Below are 16097 nucleotides of genomic sequence, written 5' to 3' on the forward strand. Positions count from 1 at the left end.
TACAACTATGTGATGATAGTGTGAGTTACTGATTATATAACAAGAATGGAATGATCATGTGATAAGAATGCCTTTGTATGTGGTTACGTATCATAAATAAAAAAATTAATTAATTAAAAAAAGAAAAGGAGGAGTAAAGGGTATGGTATGTATGGATTTTTTTCTTTTGTCTTTTTCTTTTTCTGAATTGATGCAAATGTTCTAAGAAATGATCATGATGATGAATATGCAACTATGTGATGATATTGTGAATTACTGATTATATACGTAGAATGGAATGATCATATGTTAAGAATGTTTGTGTTTCTTTGTTGTCATATTTTTTTAAAAAAAATTTTAATTAAAAAAAATAAAAGTGTTGGCAAAGTCCCCTGAGGGAAGGGAGAAAGATTATGGAACTATTAAACCTTACAATGAGAGAATCCCCTGATACTGTGTCAAACTTTAGGGACACCCAAATCAATGGACCGTGCCCTCAATCATGAGGCTGACTCTTGTGAAGCTTATGTAGGTAGCACAGAAGCTCAGACTACCTATATGCATGCGTAAGAGTTACCCCTGGAAGACCTCTGTTGTTGCTCAGATGTGACCTCAGTCTCTCTAAGCCCAGCTCTGCAAGTGAAATCATTGCCCTCCCCCTTGTGTGAGGCATGACATCAAGGGGTGAAAGTTCCCTGGCAACATGGGAGAGGACTCCCAGGGATGAATCCAGACCTGGCCCCGTGGGATCAACAATTAAATCTTGATCAAAAGGGGGAAAAGAAGTATAATTAAGAAAGTATCAGTAGCAGGGAGAGTGTTCAAAATAGAGTCAAGAGGTTACACTGGAGGTTGCTCTTACGCAAGCTTCAGGTAGACCTTGCTACCTATCATAACCTGCCCACCCACAACCAGGACCATTCCAGCCAATCCTAAAGAACACCTAGGGCAATTTATAAGATTCCACAAGGATTCTAGGCACTAGAGTAACTTCCCAGAAACCTACAACCTCCAAATGGGTCCCTGGTCCAGATAAGTCCTGACAACTAGCCCAGCCTCTCCAGAATATCAGATATTTCCATCTCCCTACCCCATATCAGTGACAGACCCTTCCAATATTAAAAATTCAGAATTGCCATAGCCCAAAGAATCCCAAAGAGAGGTATGGAAAGATCAAAGGTGATGGTGGAAGTATACATAGAAGATAGGATTTAACAAATGAATATGAATGCTTAATCATTTAATCAGTATCTCTTTCAGTCTCCAGCATTTCAGAGCACCTAGAAGTAAAAACCTAAAATTGTGAAATTGTAACCCACATCAAAATCTGAAATATGTTATACAACTAATTGTGGTGCTGTGCTTGGAAATTTATAGCTTTTTCATATATATGTTATTGTTCACAAAAAAAGAAGTACCAAAAAAGTTGACTATGATAATAAAGTATTTAAGCTCTCTAGCCTCCTATATTTTGGAGCAGCTAGAAGGAAACCAATGAGAGGATAGTATGGTAGCCCATGACAAACTCTGGGTTACCCATAACCACTTTCTGATGAGTGCTTTGAAAACTATTGCTTCTATATTTCTTTGCTTTATATACATGTTATATTATACAATGAAAAAAGGTTTAAAAAACAAAACAAAAAAATAAATGACATAATGAAGCATGCTACAACATGGACAGACCTTGAATACATCATAAGTTAAAAGAAGCCAACCATAAAAGACTACATGTTATATGACACGATTTATATGAAATGTCCAAAAGGCTGACCAGTGGCTGCCTATTGCTGGAGTAGTCTGGGGAAAATGAGGAGTGACTGCTGAATGGTATGGTGTTTATTTTGGGGATGAAGAAAATTCTCTAAAATTGATTGTAGCAATAGTTGCACAACTCTAAATATACTAAAACCATTGAACTGTACACTTCAAATGAATGAACTGTATGACATGTGTCATCTCTCAATAAAGATGCTCAAAAGATAACCAAATGTAGTATTGTTTGAAAGAAGTGCTGCAAACCGGGTAGCTATAAATCAACAGGACTTCAAAATCTAGAATACCAAATCACTAAGTGTTCTCCTTAATTAATAGAAATGCTCATTAGGAATGAAGTAAGGAAAGAAGAGGCTAGGGGGATAGTAATCAAGGATTACACTGACACCACAGTTTGAATCCTAAAGTTAGAGACTTATGTTATACTAAATTATACTAAATCACCAATCTATTATACTAAATCACCAAAATTATTGAAACTGGAAAAACTGGGTTGCTAATAGAGCTAGATGTCCCAATATAAGTCTACAGCCATCAAAAGTAGAGATTGGTCAGGCACAACGGGGAAATACTTGGTCACATCTTTGTTCAACTGATCCTCTAATCAAATCCACACTGACCACTAAAGAATGAGTAACTGAATTGGTATCTTCGAAGTAGGAGAACAGCAGGTCCCTCCCACATAAATATCCTTTCTTTTCAGTAAACTGTCAGAGCTTTTTGCACAAAGAAGTTGGTTTTATATATAGCAGTTCTCCACCAAGACTAATGGGATCTTTGTTACTGTTCTTTAAAGGCAAGCAAAGATCTGTAAACATTTTAAAAGCTCTTAATATTTAGTCATATTCTAGACATTTTAAAAGTTTTTTTCACACAAAGTAAATGTATAATTTATAGAACATTTTCTTATGAACCAAATTCTAAATGGTGATTAAATTCCTCAAGCCAATATTTAAAAACACAGTACCATCAAATATAAGCATTCTCTACAACACGTACCTATGAGGAAAAAAATGTTGAAAGTTCCAATTTTGAGACCGGGGATTCATCTCCTGCTATATTCCCATGGCTTGAAAAAATAATCACAAATTTTAGAACTATGATACCCAAATACAATAAATAACCACTTAGATGTCTTTTTCAAAATTCGCCAACATTAAAAAACCAAGTGTACAACTCTCCAGCATTTAAATAAAACCTACATCACGAGGTAACTTGTCATAAAAATAAAATAAGCTCTCCATACTATTACCCACAGTTCAAGTTCTGATATATAATAGCTTCTAAAACCCCTAAGCTTTGTAAGGCAACCAGTAATTTGTACGTTTTATTTTTGTTACTATTTCTGTTAATGCCAAAAAAGTTTAAAAGTCAATAAAAAGTAGAATTTGTCTTAGAAAATACAGGCAATTTAGGGATGAAATGGAGGAATAATCACATGTTGCAACCAAATATAATCTTGCACTATTATTTATTTTCTTTATCTGTTATTTTAAGAGCTTCCTACCCTTGTCTCAATTCAAAAAAGAAAACGCTGACACTACAAGAAATATAAAAGAAGCAACAAATAAAAACTGAAGGCAGAGAAATTAATAAGGAATTTGTCTAAGGTCACCTACCTAAGATTTAGTAAAGCAAACCCAAGCAGCCTGGTTCCAGAATCCACACTCTTACCTACTAACCTCTACCAATGGAAGACAAACCCCTCCTCTAATATCCTGAACACCAGGTTAAGAACAGAGAAATGTTGACCTCCAATATGTATAATCATAGAACATCTTCTTATAAACTGTTCTCTAAATGGTGGCTAAGACCACCTAAGATTCAAATATAAACACTTTCATTAAAAAATTTAAAATCCCCTTGGAAAAAGCATTTATTGTGCTTCTTTTAGACTTGGGAACATTTAATTTGCATTTTACAATATGCCACTTATTTGTAGCAATTTAATAAAATTTAGTGACTGAACATCTGATTTCCTAAGACGTCAAAATTAGGTATGCTTCTCTGCCCCAATCAGAATGTTGGAAATTACTACTGATCTAAGGTAGTATGGATCAAAGAAGCTTTGAGCAAGAACAATTGACAGAAACATCTTTCTCAAAACTCCAGAAAATAGTTAAAGTATTACACTAACAGGGCAAATGCCAAATCAAGCAGAAAAGCAGCTTAAAACAGTACACTGTAGAATCTCATGGTGCCGTAGATGGCCTCTCCTCATCTCCTCACCTGTTAGGTAGGGAGCCAGCCTGAGCTCCAACTGAGAGTCCCTGGTCTTGGTTCCAAAAGGAACAGGGTAATTCTTATGCATATACTGGGACCACGTATGTCTGTGCCAATCTGTCTTGTGGCAGCCTGAAGAACTGAACCAGGATACTCATCACAGATTCGTCATCCTGGAACTTGTCCTGCACACAGAGACAGTGCACAGAGCTCTCCTACAGAATACTGTAGCAGAAAAGTCAAATCCTTTGGCTGTCTAGGCCAAAGCAGTGCCAGGTGCGGGACATACAATGCAGTGCCCAGGAATGCAGTGCCTGGCACCATGAAAAATAATGCTTCCTAGGGCAATAAGAACATTCAATCACGTGAAAATGAGGGAATTCTTAGGGCCACACACCACATACCCGGGACAAGATGCAGAAAGAACTCAATGAACCTGAAGATAACAGAAATCACTTAATCTGAGGTGACAAAAGAAAAAAGAATGAAAAAAGTAATCTGTGACTGAGGAACTTGTGGGACACCTTCAGATGTACCAATACATGCATTGTGGGAATCCTAGAAGGAAAAGAAAGAAAAGGACAAAAGAGAATATTCAAAAAAATAATGGCTAAAAAGTCCCAAATTTAATGGAACACACATTCAAGATATTCAATGAACTCCAAATGGGATAAATACAAATAGATCAACACTAGAACATACTATAATCAAAGTGCTGAATGCCAAAGATGACAAGAGAATTCTGAAAGCCGCAAGGGAGAAGCAGCATGTCACATACAAGGGAGCCTCATTAAGATTAAATACCGATTTCTCATCAGAAACCATGGAGGCAAGAAAGCAGGTGGATGACATCTTCAAAGTGCTAAATGAAAAAAACTACCAACCAAGAACCAGAACACAACTATATTCAATTATTCTTTACACAACTAACTGCATTGAATTTTTCTTTAAGAGAGCTGCATCCTTGCCCATGTCAAACCTACCTAATTGGCATTAATAATTCTGAAAAGCACCCAAAGCCAAATCCAAGGAAGAAAGGGATTGCTGTATTGTTCCCTGAGGGTGAGTCTACAACGGCTTCTTGTAGTGGTTCTTACAGGGAGCAGGGGAGTCAAATGCCCAAGGACAGTAAAGACTGCCTCCGTAGAGACAACTGATACAGAATAAAAGTGGTAAGGGGATCTGTTATAAGATCAAATCCAACTAACATCCATGTCATCTTTTACTTTCCACACCTTTTATCTTCCCATATGGAAGCTGGGAAACTGGGGCGGGGGGTGTAGTTTTAGAGATACCTGCAGAAAAAAGGATGCCAAGCTTCAGAGAGACTACGATTCTTCAAGACATGGTAATTTCTCTGATAACACAAAGGCATCTCTAGTGAGGGAGAGGAATTCTAGCAGGCCCCACTGCCCTGGTCAGATGATTCCTACTCCAATGTTTCACCATTGAGATAATTCAGCTCCTTCCTCATATCTGTGTATTTCCATGTATTTTCATTACCAACTCTCTGACTTTTTCTCTGTGGTTTCAGGTTTCATTCCTGAGAAAGATAACTCAGTTAACCATCACTGTCCCCGTTGGGACAAAATTTTTGGACCAAATCATTGTATATGCTCCTGTTCAGCTCAGAGACTGGCTTCCCTTAGGCCAGGTATCTTTGTCAGATCCAATGAGCTGAGGCCAGGGTAGCAAAAGTCACAAAACAGAGAATATGATCACCTATGTGTAAGCAACCACTTAGGACTACTCTCTCTGTAGAAGCTGAGACTCACCATGGCAGACCTAGAACATAAAGCCCACTCTCTAACTGGGATGATCAGATTCAATTCCAATATCCAATATATTAAAGTATGAGAGAGTTTATGCACCACAAAGTAGTCCATATAGGCACAAAAATGTAACAATTATAGAGTTCCAAAGTAAAAAAAAAACTTGAGACACAAATCTTACCATAGCATCCCTGATAGATCAGTCAATTTCTGCTAGAATTCCTTCAAGTGCTAGACCAACTTCCTACCAAAAGGCAGTCAGACTAGTCACAGATCTTGTTAGGACAAGACCTACTTTCCTGTAAACTCTGCCAATTAGCCTTAGTTTTTGTTTTTGTTTTTTTTTCTGAAGCAACAAAGAATATGTTTATTCATTCAACCAACAAAGAACTCTGTAAGTTTCGGGAGGCAGGTCTTATGTTTTTCCGTTGTATTCTGTAGACTACAGCCATTAGGTAATTTAAATGATTCTTCCTGGGACTCAATTCTAGATTCATAACTATTCTGTCTGCCTTCTTTGAGCACATCCTACCTTGTTCAAACCACTTTCAAAGATGCACTTGCAATCATGGTCAATACCCCCATATAATATGACTGTAATAAAGTATTGTAGAATTATTAGCTTTTAGGAACTGGTTACTAATTTCATTCATCCAATATATTTTTTTAAGCAACTATATCACATTAGTGATTCATAATAAGAAAATATTCAATAAATTACCATTGCATGCAGCACTACTAAATAGAATTGTGCTCTGGAACTTTTTTTGGTAATAATACAAACACAAGCACAGTTAGCTTTCAAAATTTTTCACAATCACCATCATCCCAAGTATGACTATTGTCAAAGTTATGACATCAAAGTAGAACTGTGTTGTAACTACCAGTTTTGTCAGGTAACAGATGTGAGGTACTCTATCCACACCAGCAGCCTCTAATGAAACTGCCTGAGATCTTCCATTGACCATAGGAGATTCCCAACCTAAACAAAAGATTTTCTAAATATCTTTACGGTGTTGAGCCATAGCATCCTGTCATTTCATCCTAAGTCAACAGGACTTTTTTTTAAAAGAATTGTGGATGTGGCATGGTGTGAACCCTGATCAGATTAAAAAGAAGAGAGTTTTATCAGCCTGAAGTAAAACAAACAGAGATATTTAGAAATGAGAAGAGGCTTCTGACCTCCTCTTCAGTGGGGTGAAAGCAAACCGAAACGGTACTCAGCTGCACACAGGGTTAATTTCCGATGGGAAAATAAAGGAATTCTCAACATGTGGAGCCAAAAGTATACTCAAATAATAGATTAGGGAACCACTCCCAGGTATTAGAACTGGATATTCAAGGAACACTCACCAGTTAACCTGACATTGTGCCTGGCTGGATTTCAGAATTGCTATGGACCAGAGACTGCCATGTGCCTCCTACTTCTATATTTGAACAGGAGTGTCTACTGAGTGTCTGTCTCACCATTTTTATTCTGGCTGTATATTTTCAATTCATAGGTCTGCATCAAGCAGGGCTGTGTCAAAGGAGTGTCATCTATATAAGAACCTAATGTTAAATATAGGATCATGGACTTCAAGCTTGAGGCCTCAATGAAAAAGATTTCTGAAGATCTCAAAGGATGAATGTGTTTTGCATAGAGAAGAAAGTAAATAATGTCAAAAGGGCAGATTGTGGAGATTAATAATGGTCACAAATTTTCCACAACCCCTCAAGTCAAGAAGTGAAGTTTAATCTTTCCCACTTCTTTTTTAATCTGGGGCTGGCCCCAGGGCTTGTTTTGACCATGGAGAAGTAACATATGGCTCAAGAAAGCTTGTATCTTTCACTCTTGCTCTCTTGAACCACTGCTGCTACTAGGAACAAATCATGGGCTTTTCCTAATAAAAAGGCCATATTAAAAAGAATCAGTTGCTGCCTCCTCTATTAGTCACAGATAACTGCCAAACACTTGAACGAGTACATCTTAAACCATTCAGTCCCAGTCAAGCTGCCAAATGACTGAAGCCACATTTATGATTCCAGGCAAGAACATTAAAAAATAATGATAATAATAAGTCCAGCTAAGTCTAGACTGAATTATAGAATCATGAGCAAATAAATGCTGTTTTAAGCCACTTGTTTATTATACAGCAATAGATGACTTAGACAATAGTAAAATAACAGTGCATCTTACTATGGATGGCATCTTAATTTGCAAATATGAAATACAATCAGCAGTTCAATACATGTTTTTTTTCAAAACAGCAATCTAAGGAAAAGTAAGGAGGAACTCATACAACTGACATGGCCCTAAAATACCAGACTATAAATAACAGTGTCCCAAGTTGTTTAAGGATGAAGTTTTCAAGATGTGGCTATCACAGAAGAAATCCTCAGAACCCTTTTCTAATGCTACCCAATCTGCAGACTCAAATTTTAAACAGATAAGAAAGGAGGGACATCAACTTATTGTAAATGAAAACTAAACAGATAACGTTCTTGAATTCTGGATCACTTTTTAATGATAAAATCTGTAATGTTCAACTTCAATTAAACTGTATGCAGTGAAATTGCCATAACAGAGAAATAACACTGATAATGCTGAATTGTAGGCTATTTTTAAAAGACTATTTAAATAAAATACAACTAATTTTTGAGGCCAAGACAAAATGCACACCTCATTCTTTTTTTTTCTTGGGCAGGCACCGGGAATCAAAGCGATCATTTTTTAAAAACACTTTTTACCGTGAAATAAAACATATATACAAAAAAGCAATAAATTTCAAAGTACACTGTAACAAGCTGTTATAGAACAGATGTCAGAGTTTGATATGGATTACAATTCCACAATTTCAAGTTTTTCCTTCTAACTGCTCCAAGACACTGGAGACTAATCAAAATATCAATCTGTGATTCAGCAGTTATATTTATTTATTAAAGCCTATCTTCTCTGTCATAAATCCTTCTGCTTTGACCCTTCTCCCAATCTTTAGGGGTATTTGGGTTATGCCCATTCTAAATTTTTCATGTTTGAAAGGGGTATCAATAATATCAACTACAAGAAGGAACTAATTGATGTTCTTGGAAAGTCTGGCCCCTTTGGGTTTGAGGATTTACCTGGCCTAGGAGTCATTTGGAGGTTATAGGTTTCTGAAAAGTAACAGTGTGTGAAACTTTTGTAAATCTCAGATAGAGCCTAGCAGTTCTTTGGGGTTAAGAGGTTTGGCAAACCAAGGTAATCAGCAATATCTAGCTGAAGCTCATGTAAGAGCAGCTTCCAGAACAGCCTCTCGATTCTATATGAACTTGAACTCTTCTAGCCACTGGTACCTTATTTTGAGCATTTTTCCCCCTTTTGGTTAGGAAAGTATTGTCGATTCCAAAGGCCAGAGCCAGGCTCATACTCGGAGTCACGTCCTACATTGCCAGCTGAACTTACATATCCCACAAAAGGAGGAGGATAATGATTTTCCTTGCAGATAGCCTTACAGAGAGAGAGTCCACATCTGAGCAACAAAAGAGGTTTTCTGGAAGTAACTCTTAAGCATAACTATACATGTAGGCTTAATTTCACCACTACGAAAATAAGCTTTACAAGAGCAGGACTCAAGATCAAGAGCTTGGCCTACTGACTTGGGAGTCCCTGATGTTTGAGACAGTATCCGGGGTTTCACTGCTAATAAAATCTAATAGTTTCATATTATTTTCTCCAGTCCCTCAGGGACTTTGCCAATACTTTTTAATTATCTGCCTAACATACTCTGGTAGGTATACAGATATTACATTAAACTATACAGAATTACAGGTCCTCATTCCCATTCTGGGCTCCATGTGTTTGGGTTGTTTAAATGAGCCATCCAGACAGGTGGAGTTGGATTTTGTGCTACAGGAAATTTAGATTTTAGACAGAATAAATCTCTCTTCCTTTGGTCTCATATTGTACAGGAAATTCTAAAATACAATGCCATCCTTATCCGTGTTTTCTGATTTACCTTAGTTCCAACCAGATAGGCTTCCTCCTTATCTCTAAGTGAAGCCTGATCTCTTTTTCAGTTTCTTTAACAGTTGTTGTTGTATGTAGCAATGCTGACTTTCAGAGCTGCAGAATTCCAACTGTGAGTCAGGTGTCACACAGGTACTCAAAAGTTCCAAGGAAATACCAGATTGCACACATACAGCACAGCATCTCTGAAACTAGAAATAACATTTACAGCTTCGGACTAAATATGACTGCTATAAGAGCTTACTTCTAGGCCCCAATTTTCTTAACATTTTCTAAAAGAGATCATACAGTATTTGTTCTTTTCTTCCCGGCTTATTTTGTACCACACAATGTCCCCAAGGTTCATCCACTTCCTTCCATGCCCCACAACTTCATTCCTTTCTATAGCGCCACAGTATTCCATCATACACACACACACATATATATATATGTACATATATACACATATGTATACATACACACATACACACACACACCTCAGTTCACCATTCTACTTCTCTGTCAATGTATCCTTCAGCCACCTCCATTCATTGGGTATATGGATAACGTCCAAAGTAAACAATCCATGTCTTGCATTATTCTCAATTGTACAATCAACACTCTTAATATTAGACAATTTTCATTTGTGCTCATTTTTAATACAGTTATTTTCTTTTAAAGAAGAGTCACAGTGTAGTGACAAAGCACTAGTATTTAGATAACTGAGTCTCATCTCAGTTCTGCCACTAACTAGCAGGTAACCTAGTCAAAAACAAAATTGAGTGGTTTGCCCTTGATTCCTCAACTATGACCCACCAAACACTTATGTTTAGGTCCACATAAATCCAAATGGCTATTCCTTAGCATTCCAGAAAATTCAAAGGAATGTAGACTTCAGCTAATTAAAAGCTAATAATACTATGGTTAACTATGATTAAATATAATTTCTTGAAATACTATTAATACTATTTTTACACATAACTAAAGCTACCACACCCTGAGCACTTACTACGTGCTAAATGTATTTTCACCTAATTCCTGCTAATAATCCTACGGAGAAGGTGCTATTAACCTATTTTACAGAATAGGAGACTGAGGCCTAGAAAGGTTAAGTAACTTTCCAAGGCCTCACTCAGGTCTTTTTTAACTCGAGTCAAAACATTCAAACACTTACCTGTGCCTCTCCATGACAGCCTCATATTAAGCTCCAAATACACAATAATTTCATTGTCATAAATGCAACCAAGGAACCCAGTGGACCAGGAATCAAGAGACCCAAATTCTAATGCTTATTCTATACTACCTACACCTGGATATAAAACAATGAAAAAGTTAACCTCTTCGAGTCTTTTTTTTTTTCCCAATCCATAAAATGAGAACTGACTGAATACATTTTGAGATTTACCCTACCCAGCTCTGAAATTTTGACTCTCTAGTCTAAAAATTACTTTATTTCTATAATTAATTTTCTAATTCAAACAATTAGCATATTAAACACACAGCATATTAGACGTCACGAAGATTTTCTGACCACCTATTAATTGCTCCCTCCGATGAAAATGCATTCATTCTGGCACATAATCATACTCTTACACTGTCTTATAAGAGCTTATATTATTTGCCTCCACTAGTTATTAGACCATTTTACTTTCCAAGTATGTTTATTACCAAGTTAGATGAATATCTTTAAGGATAAAGATATTTCTTCAATATCTGTTGAATGGATGAATAAACAAATGAGCTACCAAAGAGAAGACAAGAGGCATACAGCAACCGTTCAATAAATACATAATGACTACATGGAAAATATTTTCTTCTCTAGCTTTAAAATCATATTATAGTAATTCAAGTTGCATTGTCAGAAACCTTCCTTAAGTAATAATCCATCTTTATTTTGAATTATTACACATTTCAGTTACTCCAAGTTTCTTGGTGCACAATTAAAACCATTAACATTCTACAAAACCATTCACTGAAACTAAAAGCACTTCGAATAAAGCAGGTACTCAAAAAAAATGAATGAAACACACTCAACAAATAACATCACAACAGCTGAAAAAATCAAGTAAGCATTGTGGTTCTATTATCTAAACAGACTATACTCAAAAATTATTTTCATGACATGGCTCAAGTGAAGCTGCTTGCAAAACGTTAACATAAAAGTGCAGGAAAGAGCAACAGTAGCTCAGTGGCAAAGTTCCCGCCTACTATGCCAGAGACCTGGGTTTGTTTGCTGGTGCCTACCCATGTTGAAAAACAAAAAAGTGAAGGAAAAGAAGAAGGAAAAGAAATGTTAAAGAACAACAACAAAAAAAACAATGAATACCAAATAGGACTTAATGAAAAAGAAAGAAATTAGGATGTTACCAAATATGAAGCATATATTTTGAAAATAATTTATATCAAATATCAAAACATTTCAAACACGGAAAATAAGAGATTCAAAAAGAAAGATGATCACAAGGTAACACAAATATGAGTCTAGGAACTTTTTAGATTTACAGAGAGAAGATCGGAACATTCAAATACCACACAAATACAGAAGAAAGCCAAAAGTAGAAAGAGGAGGAAAAATAATGATCTATAGTTGTAAAGCTTTAAATTGGCAAAAGGGAAGGCAGCTGAACACAAGGGAAAAGAGAGACAGATACACAGAAAGTGTTGAGCCAGTACCAAAACACAGAAAAAGACCATAAACAAAAAAACAACCAAGTCTTCTTTAGACATAAATTACCTAGCCACTGAAGCATTTTATAAACTTGAATAATCATTGTCCCCTTACTCCATCCACTGACAAAGGACAGAAAAGGTTTCTAATTTTTATACCATACGGAATGACTGTTAAAAACTACTTTGGGGTTTAGAAATTACTACAGCGACCTTTAAAGCGTCAAAAGAGGAAAGAGTCATGGCAACATTAGATGTCACAAAAGAGCAGTCTGAGCTAAGAAGACAGTATCTTGCCCCAACAAGAGAATCAGCTACGTGAAATGAGCCATGAAATAGGATGACCAAATAGAAAACAGACAGCCAAACTGTCAGATGTTGACTAAACAGCATCACTGAATTATCTCAAACAGGAAAAGCTAACAAGATCTTAATTTTATCCCTTCAAAATATTCTACAATAACACCATTTGGCAATTTATGAAATGTCTCTTCAGAACGTCTATGGTTTAAAATTATTTGCCACAACATGGAAGTGTGCACAATACTAAAACAAAACTTCTGGCAGAAAAAAAAGTTCCCCTTAAAATGCAACCATATCATCTGTAAAAGCCTGAAAGTTTCAAACCAGTTGTGCAGAATTTGAAGAGACATCAGAAGCAATACAATAGTGACAGAAACTATTCCACCTTTCTACAGCCTGATCAAGTTGTCAATAACAACCAGGATCATTTCACTCAGATAATACTTCATGAAATTATGAGACTAATAATCAGAATAGGGCTATTTTTCCCGTTCCAGGATTCTAAATAACAAATAAAGCCAGGAGAAAAACCAGATGAAAACTCAACAAGCCATAAGCGGCACTTGCTACCACAAATTAAAGTTACTACTGCACATATCCAAGAGAGATTAACAACTAAACAACTGACTTAAACCAATTGTTAGAAAAAAGAAAAATGTTCACGTGCAGCCACGGCTCATTGAGAAACCCGCCCTATTTTTAAATTAAACAGTTTGTTTAGGTGCTGCATTAATTCAAGCGCAGAGGCACATCTCAGCCCCGTATCTTGCGGGTTTCTGTGCAGGCCCTTCCCAAGCCGGGGTTGGTAAGGTCCGCTCGAGGAGGGCAGGACGTTTTCCTCCCAGAGGAAATGGTATCCTCATTACGGTCCACGGAGCTGGTGACGCACTCGGGGCTTGGAAAATACCCCGTCGTCTACTTTGCTGGGAGCACTTGGAAAGATGTCCACGTGCACTATTGTTTTCAAGATATGTTTATTTTAACACTGCTTTGAAATCAGGACCCCCAACCTCAACCTAACGGGGGGGGGGCAGCGCCGCTGGTGGTGCGGGGGTGCAACACAAGTTTAGAAAATAAAACCACAGCCCCCAACCTTTTTTTTTCTCCGCAGCGCACTCTGCGCCCTCACCTCACTTCTCTGCTCCTCCTCCCATCTCATCCGCGCCCTCACCTCACTCCTCTCCTCTCAGCTCTGCCCTCACCCCCGCGCAGCTCGCCACCGACGCTGCCTCCAGTCCCTATGACAACCCCCACACACACACCGAGGGCGGGCGCCCACCTCCGCCGCCTCCCGGCCCCCGCCCCGGCCCGGCCAGTCACACTTGGCCGGCAGGTGGCCAGTCCGTCGGCCCTGGGCGCTCACTCTCCGCATCCCGAGGGCGGGCTGGGCCTGCCGGGACCTCTGCTGGGGCGCGAGCCCAGGAGCCGCGGAGGCACGACCCTCCCCAGCTGGGCCCGCGGAGGAGGGCCGGCTGGACGCGAACTGGGGGGGGGGGGGGGGGGGGGGGGGTAGTCCACCCCATCCCCAAACTAGTGATGCGGGCACCCGGGCACGACTCCCAAACGGGGTGCGGCGGCCCCGCGCCCCTCTCGGCGCCGCTGAGGGGAGCCGAGCCGCGGGCTCCGTGGGCGCAAAGGAACTTGCCTGTCTTCATAAACAACGAGGCGTCGCGGCGGCGAGACACCGGCGACGACGCTCACCTTAAAAGGGTTGTTGAGATCCGGGTCCGCAAAAGGGTTACTGTCGAAATCCGACATCTCTCCCGGGCTCGGCGTCCCCCAGCCGACCCAGGCGCAGAGAGAGAGGCGAGGTGAGGCCGCCGCCCCCCTGCGCGCTCACGTCGCCGCCGAGCAGATCCGGGTGCAGCGCGCGGGGCCACCCAGCCGGCCGCGCCACTGAGCATGCCCGGTGCGCCCGGCTCCCGGCGCCGCTCCCGTCCGCCGTCCGGTTTCTCCCGGCCTGGATTCGGAGTTCCAGGGTTTGACTGCAACCGAGCAGGGACAGTGGGAGCGAAAGGTTACCGCGGAGGTGAGCTGCCCCAGGGCCCGAGAAACAGGCGTCGACTCGGCTTACTGGGAAGGTGGTGCGTGTATCGGTATCCAGTTGTGTAGACAGTGATTTAAAATCGACTCCCTACAGCCGAAAGAGACTTAGGGAGGAGGTGATATTCTCTGGGAAAGGAAGACGCACACAGCCTGCAGGCGGCCCCGGACGAAGGATGCACACGTGGGGAGGGGTCGCTGGGTAACCGCGCCCAGACTGTGGAGGCGCGGGGCCCCGGAGCCACCTCCGCTCCAGCCGCCGAGGACGACGACCCCGGGGGCGCGCCCCAGACCCCATCTGAGGACCCCCTCCGCCTTCCGCGCCTTCCATCGCTAGGGCGCCGCGAAAGCGCGGAGAACAGCCTCGGCACTGCCGAGTTGGACTGCTCCGCCGAGGTTCACAGAGGGATGAGATTCCGTGCCCGGGCCCAGCCGGTCCCATCCTCCTGAATCTGCAAAATGGCTTCTTCTCCGGAAATGATACAGGAGAAACCCAGAGATCAGGGCCCTCACATGAATTTTTGTGGGTGAAAATAAAGATTCCTGTTTTTGTTTCCGTTCAGGCGTTTGGTAGCAAAATATACACGTCTGATTTCCCCCTTGGCCCCGACACCAGAGATGAGAATACTGGAAAATGTGTACTTGTAAAGAATGTATTTGTGCCCACTCCTGAACTGCGAGAGCGTATCTTTTCCCATTTTCATCTTCTCCTCTAGATAGAGTCTTCCTTAGCCTTTTTGAAGTTTGCACTATGCATAGTCACCTGGAAAATGATACTTCCTCCCCACTATGAAAACACATGGACGAACAAGTTTACTGTAATCCCTCTTCGGCAAGGTCCAGACTGGGATAAGTGACGAATTAGCTGCTCCCAGGCTGCCAACAAGGAGTGTCAACTAATAAGTGACAACAGGTGAGGATGATAATGGCAGAATTAAAAGACCCCAAACATGAAAGAGCACAGTCTAGCCTGCCAACTCAACAGCTGCCTGGTGCCTGGCTTGTATCTGGCGCTCAACACACATATAAGGTTCACTTCCCGATTCAGATAACTAGTGTGACCTGTGCTACAGCTTCACCTCTGAGTCTGTAAAAGGTTATTTAAAAATTAAGTGAGATAAGATATAGGAAAGTGCCCCAAGTATTGAATGCCTACCATATCGTTTGAATGTTTCAATACCAGCAAGGGGCTCAGCCCATTGTTCATATTTCATTTACTTTGGCGTTCTCTCTCCTGAGCTTGACCTTGCCCAGCTGATCTGCTTTCTCTTACTACTTTGGCTCTCAGTTCCTCCACCTGTCCTCCAAATGATCAGCAGCTATTTATTATGCATTTTCTAGGTTCCAAGACAATAAGAATCAGCTGC

General features: G+C 40.0%; 1 protein-coding gene across 9 annotated transcripts in view; it reads right to left on the reverse strand.

Annotated features, from left to right (window-relative positions):
• SCAMP1 (secretory carrier membrane protein 1) overlaps window positions 1–14564 on the reverse strand; it is a 161585-nt gene extending 147021 nt beyond the window's left edge. Inside the window, exon 1 of one of the 9 annotated variants that reach the window (XM_077139352.1) lies at window positions 14389–14564. In XM_077139352.1, coding sequence (XP_076995467.1) covers window positions 14389–14445 — 57 coding nt within the window. In that variant the 5' untranslated portion in view covers window positions 14446–14564. Of the gene's footprint in view, window positions 1–12451; window positions 13736–13816; window positions 13941–14388 lie in introns of those variants that run through there. The other 8 variants (XM_077139356.1, XM_077139354.1, XM_077139353.1 and 5 more) reach the window with 8 other exon arrangements.
• Between the last annotated feature and the right edge of the window lie 1533 nt (window positions 14565–16097).

The sequence above is a fragment of the Tamandua tetradactyla genome, chromosome 21 (genome assembly GCF_023851605.1).
Source record: "Tamandua tetradactyla isolate mTamTet1 chromosome 21, mTamTet1.pri, whole genome shotgun sequence".
Classification (NCBI taxonomy): domain Eukaryota; kingdom Metazoa; phylum Chordata; class Mammalia; order Pilosa; family Myrmecophagidae; genus Tamandua; species Tamandua tetradactyla.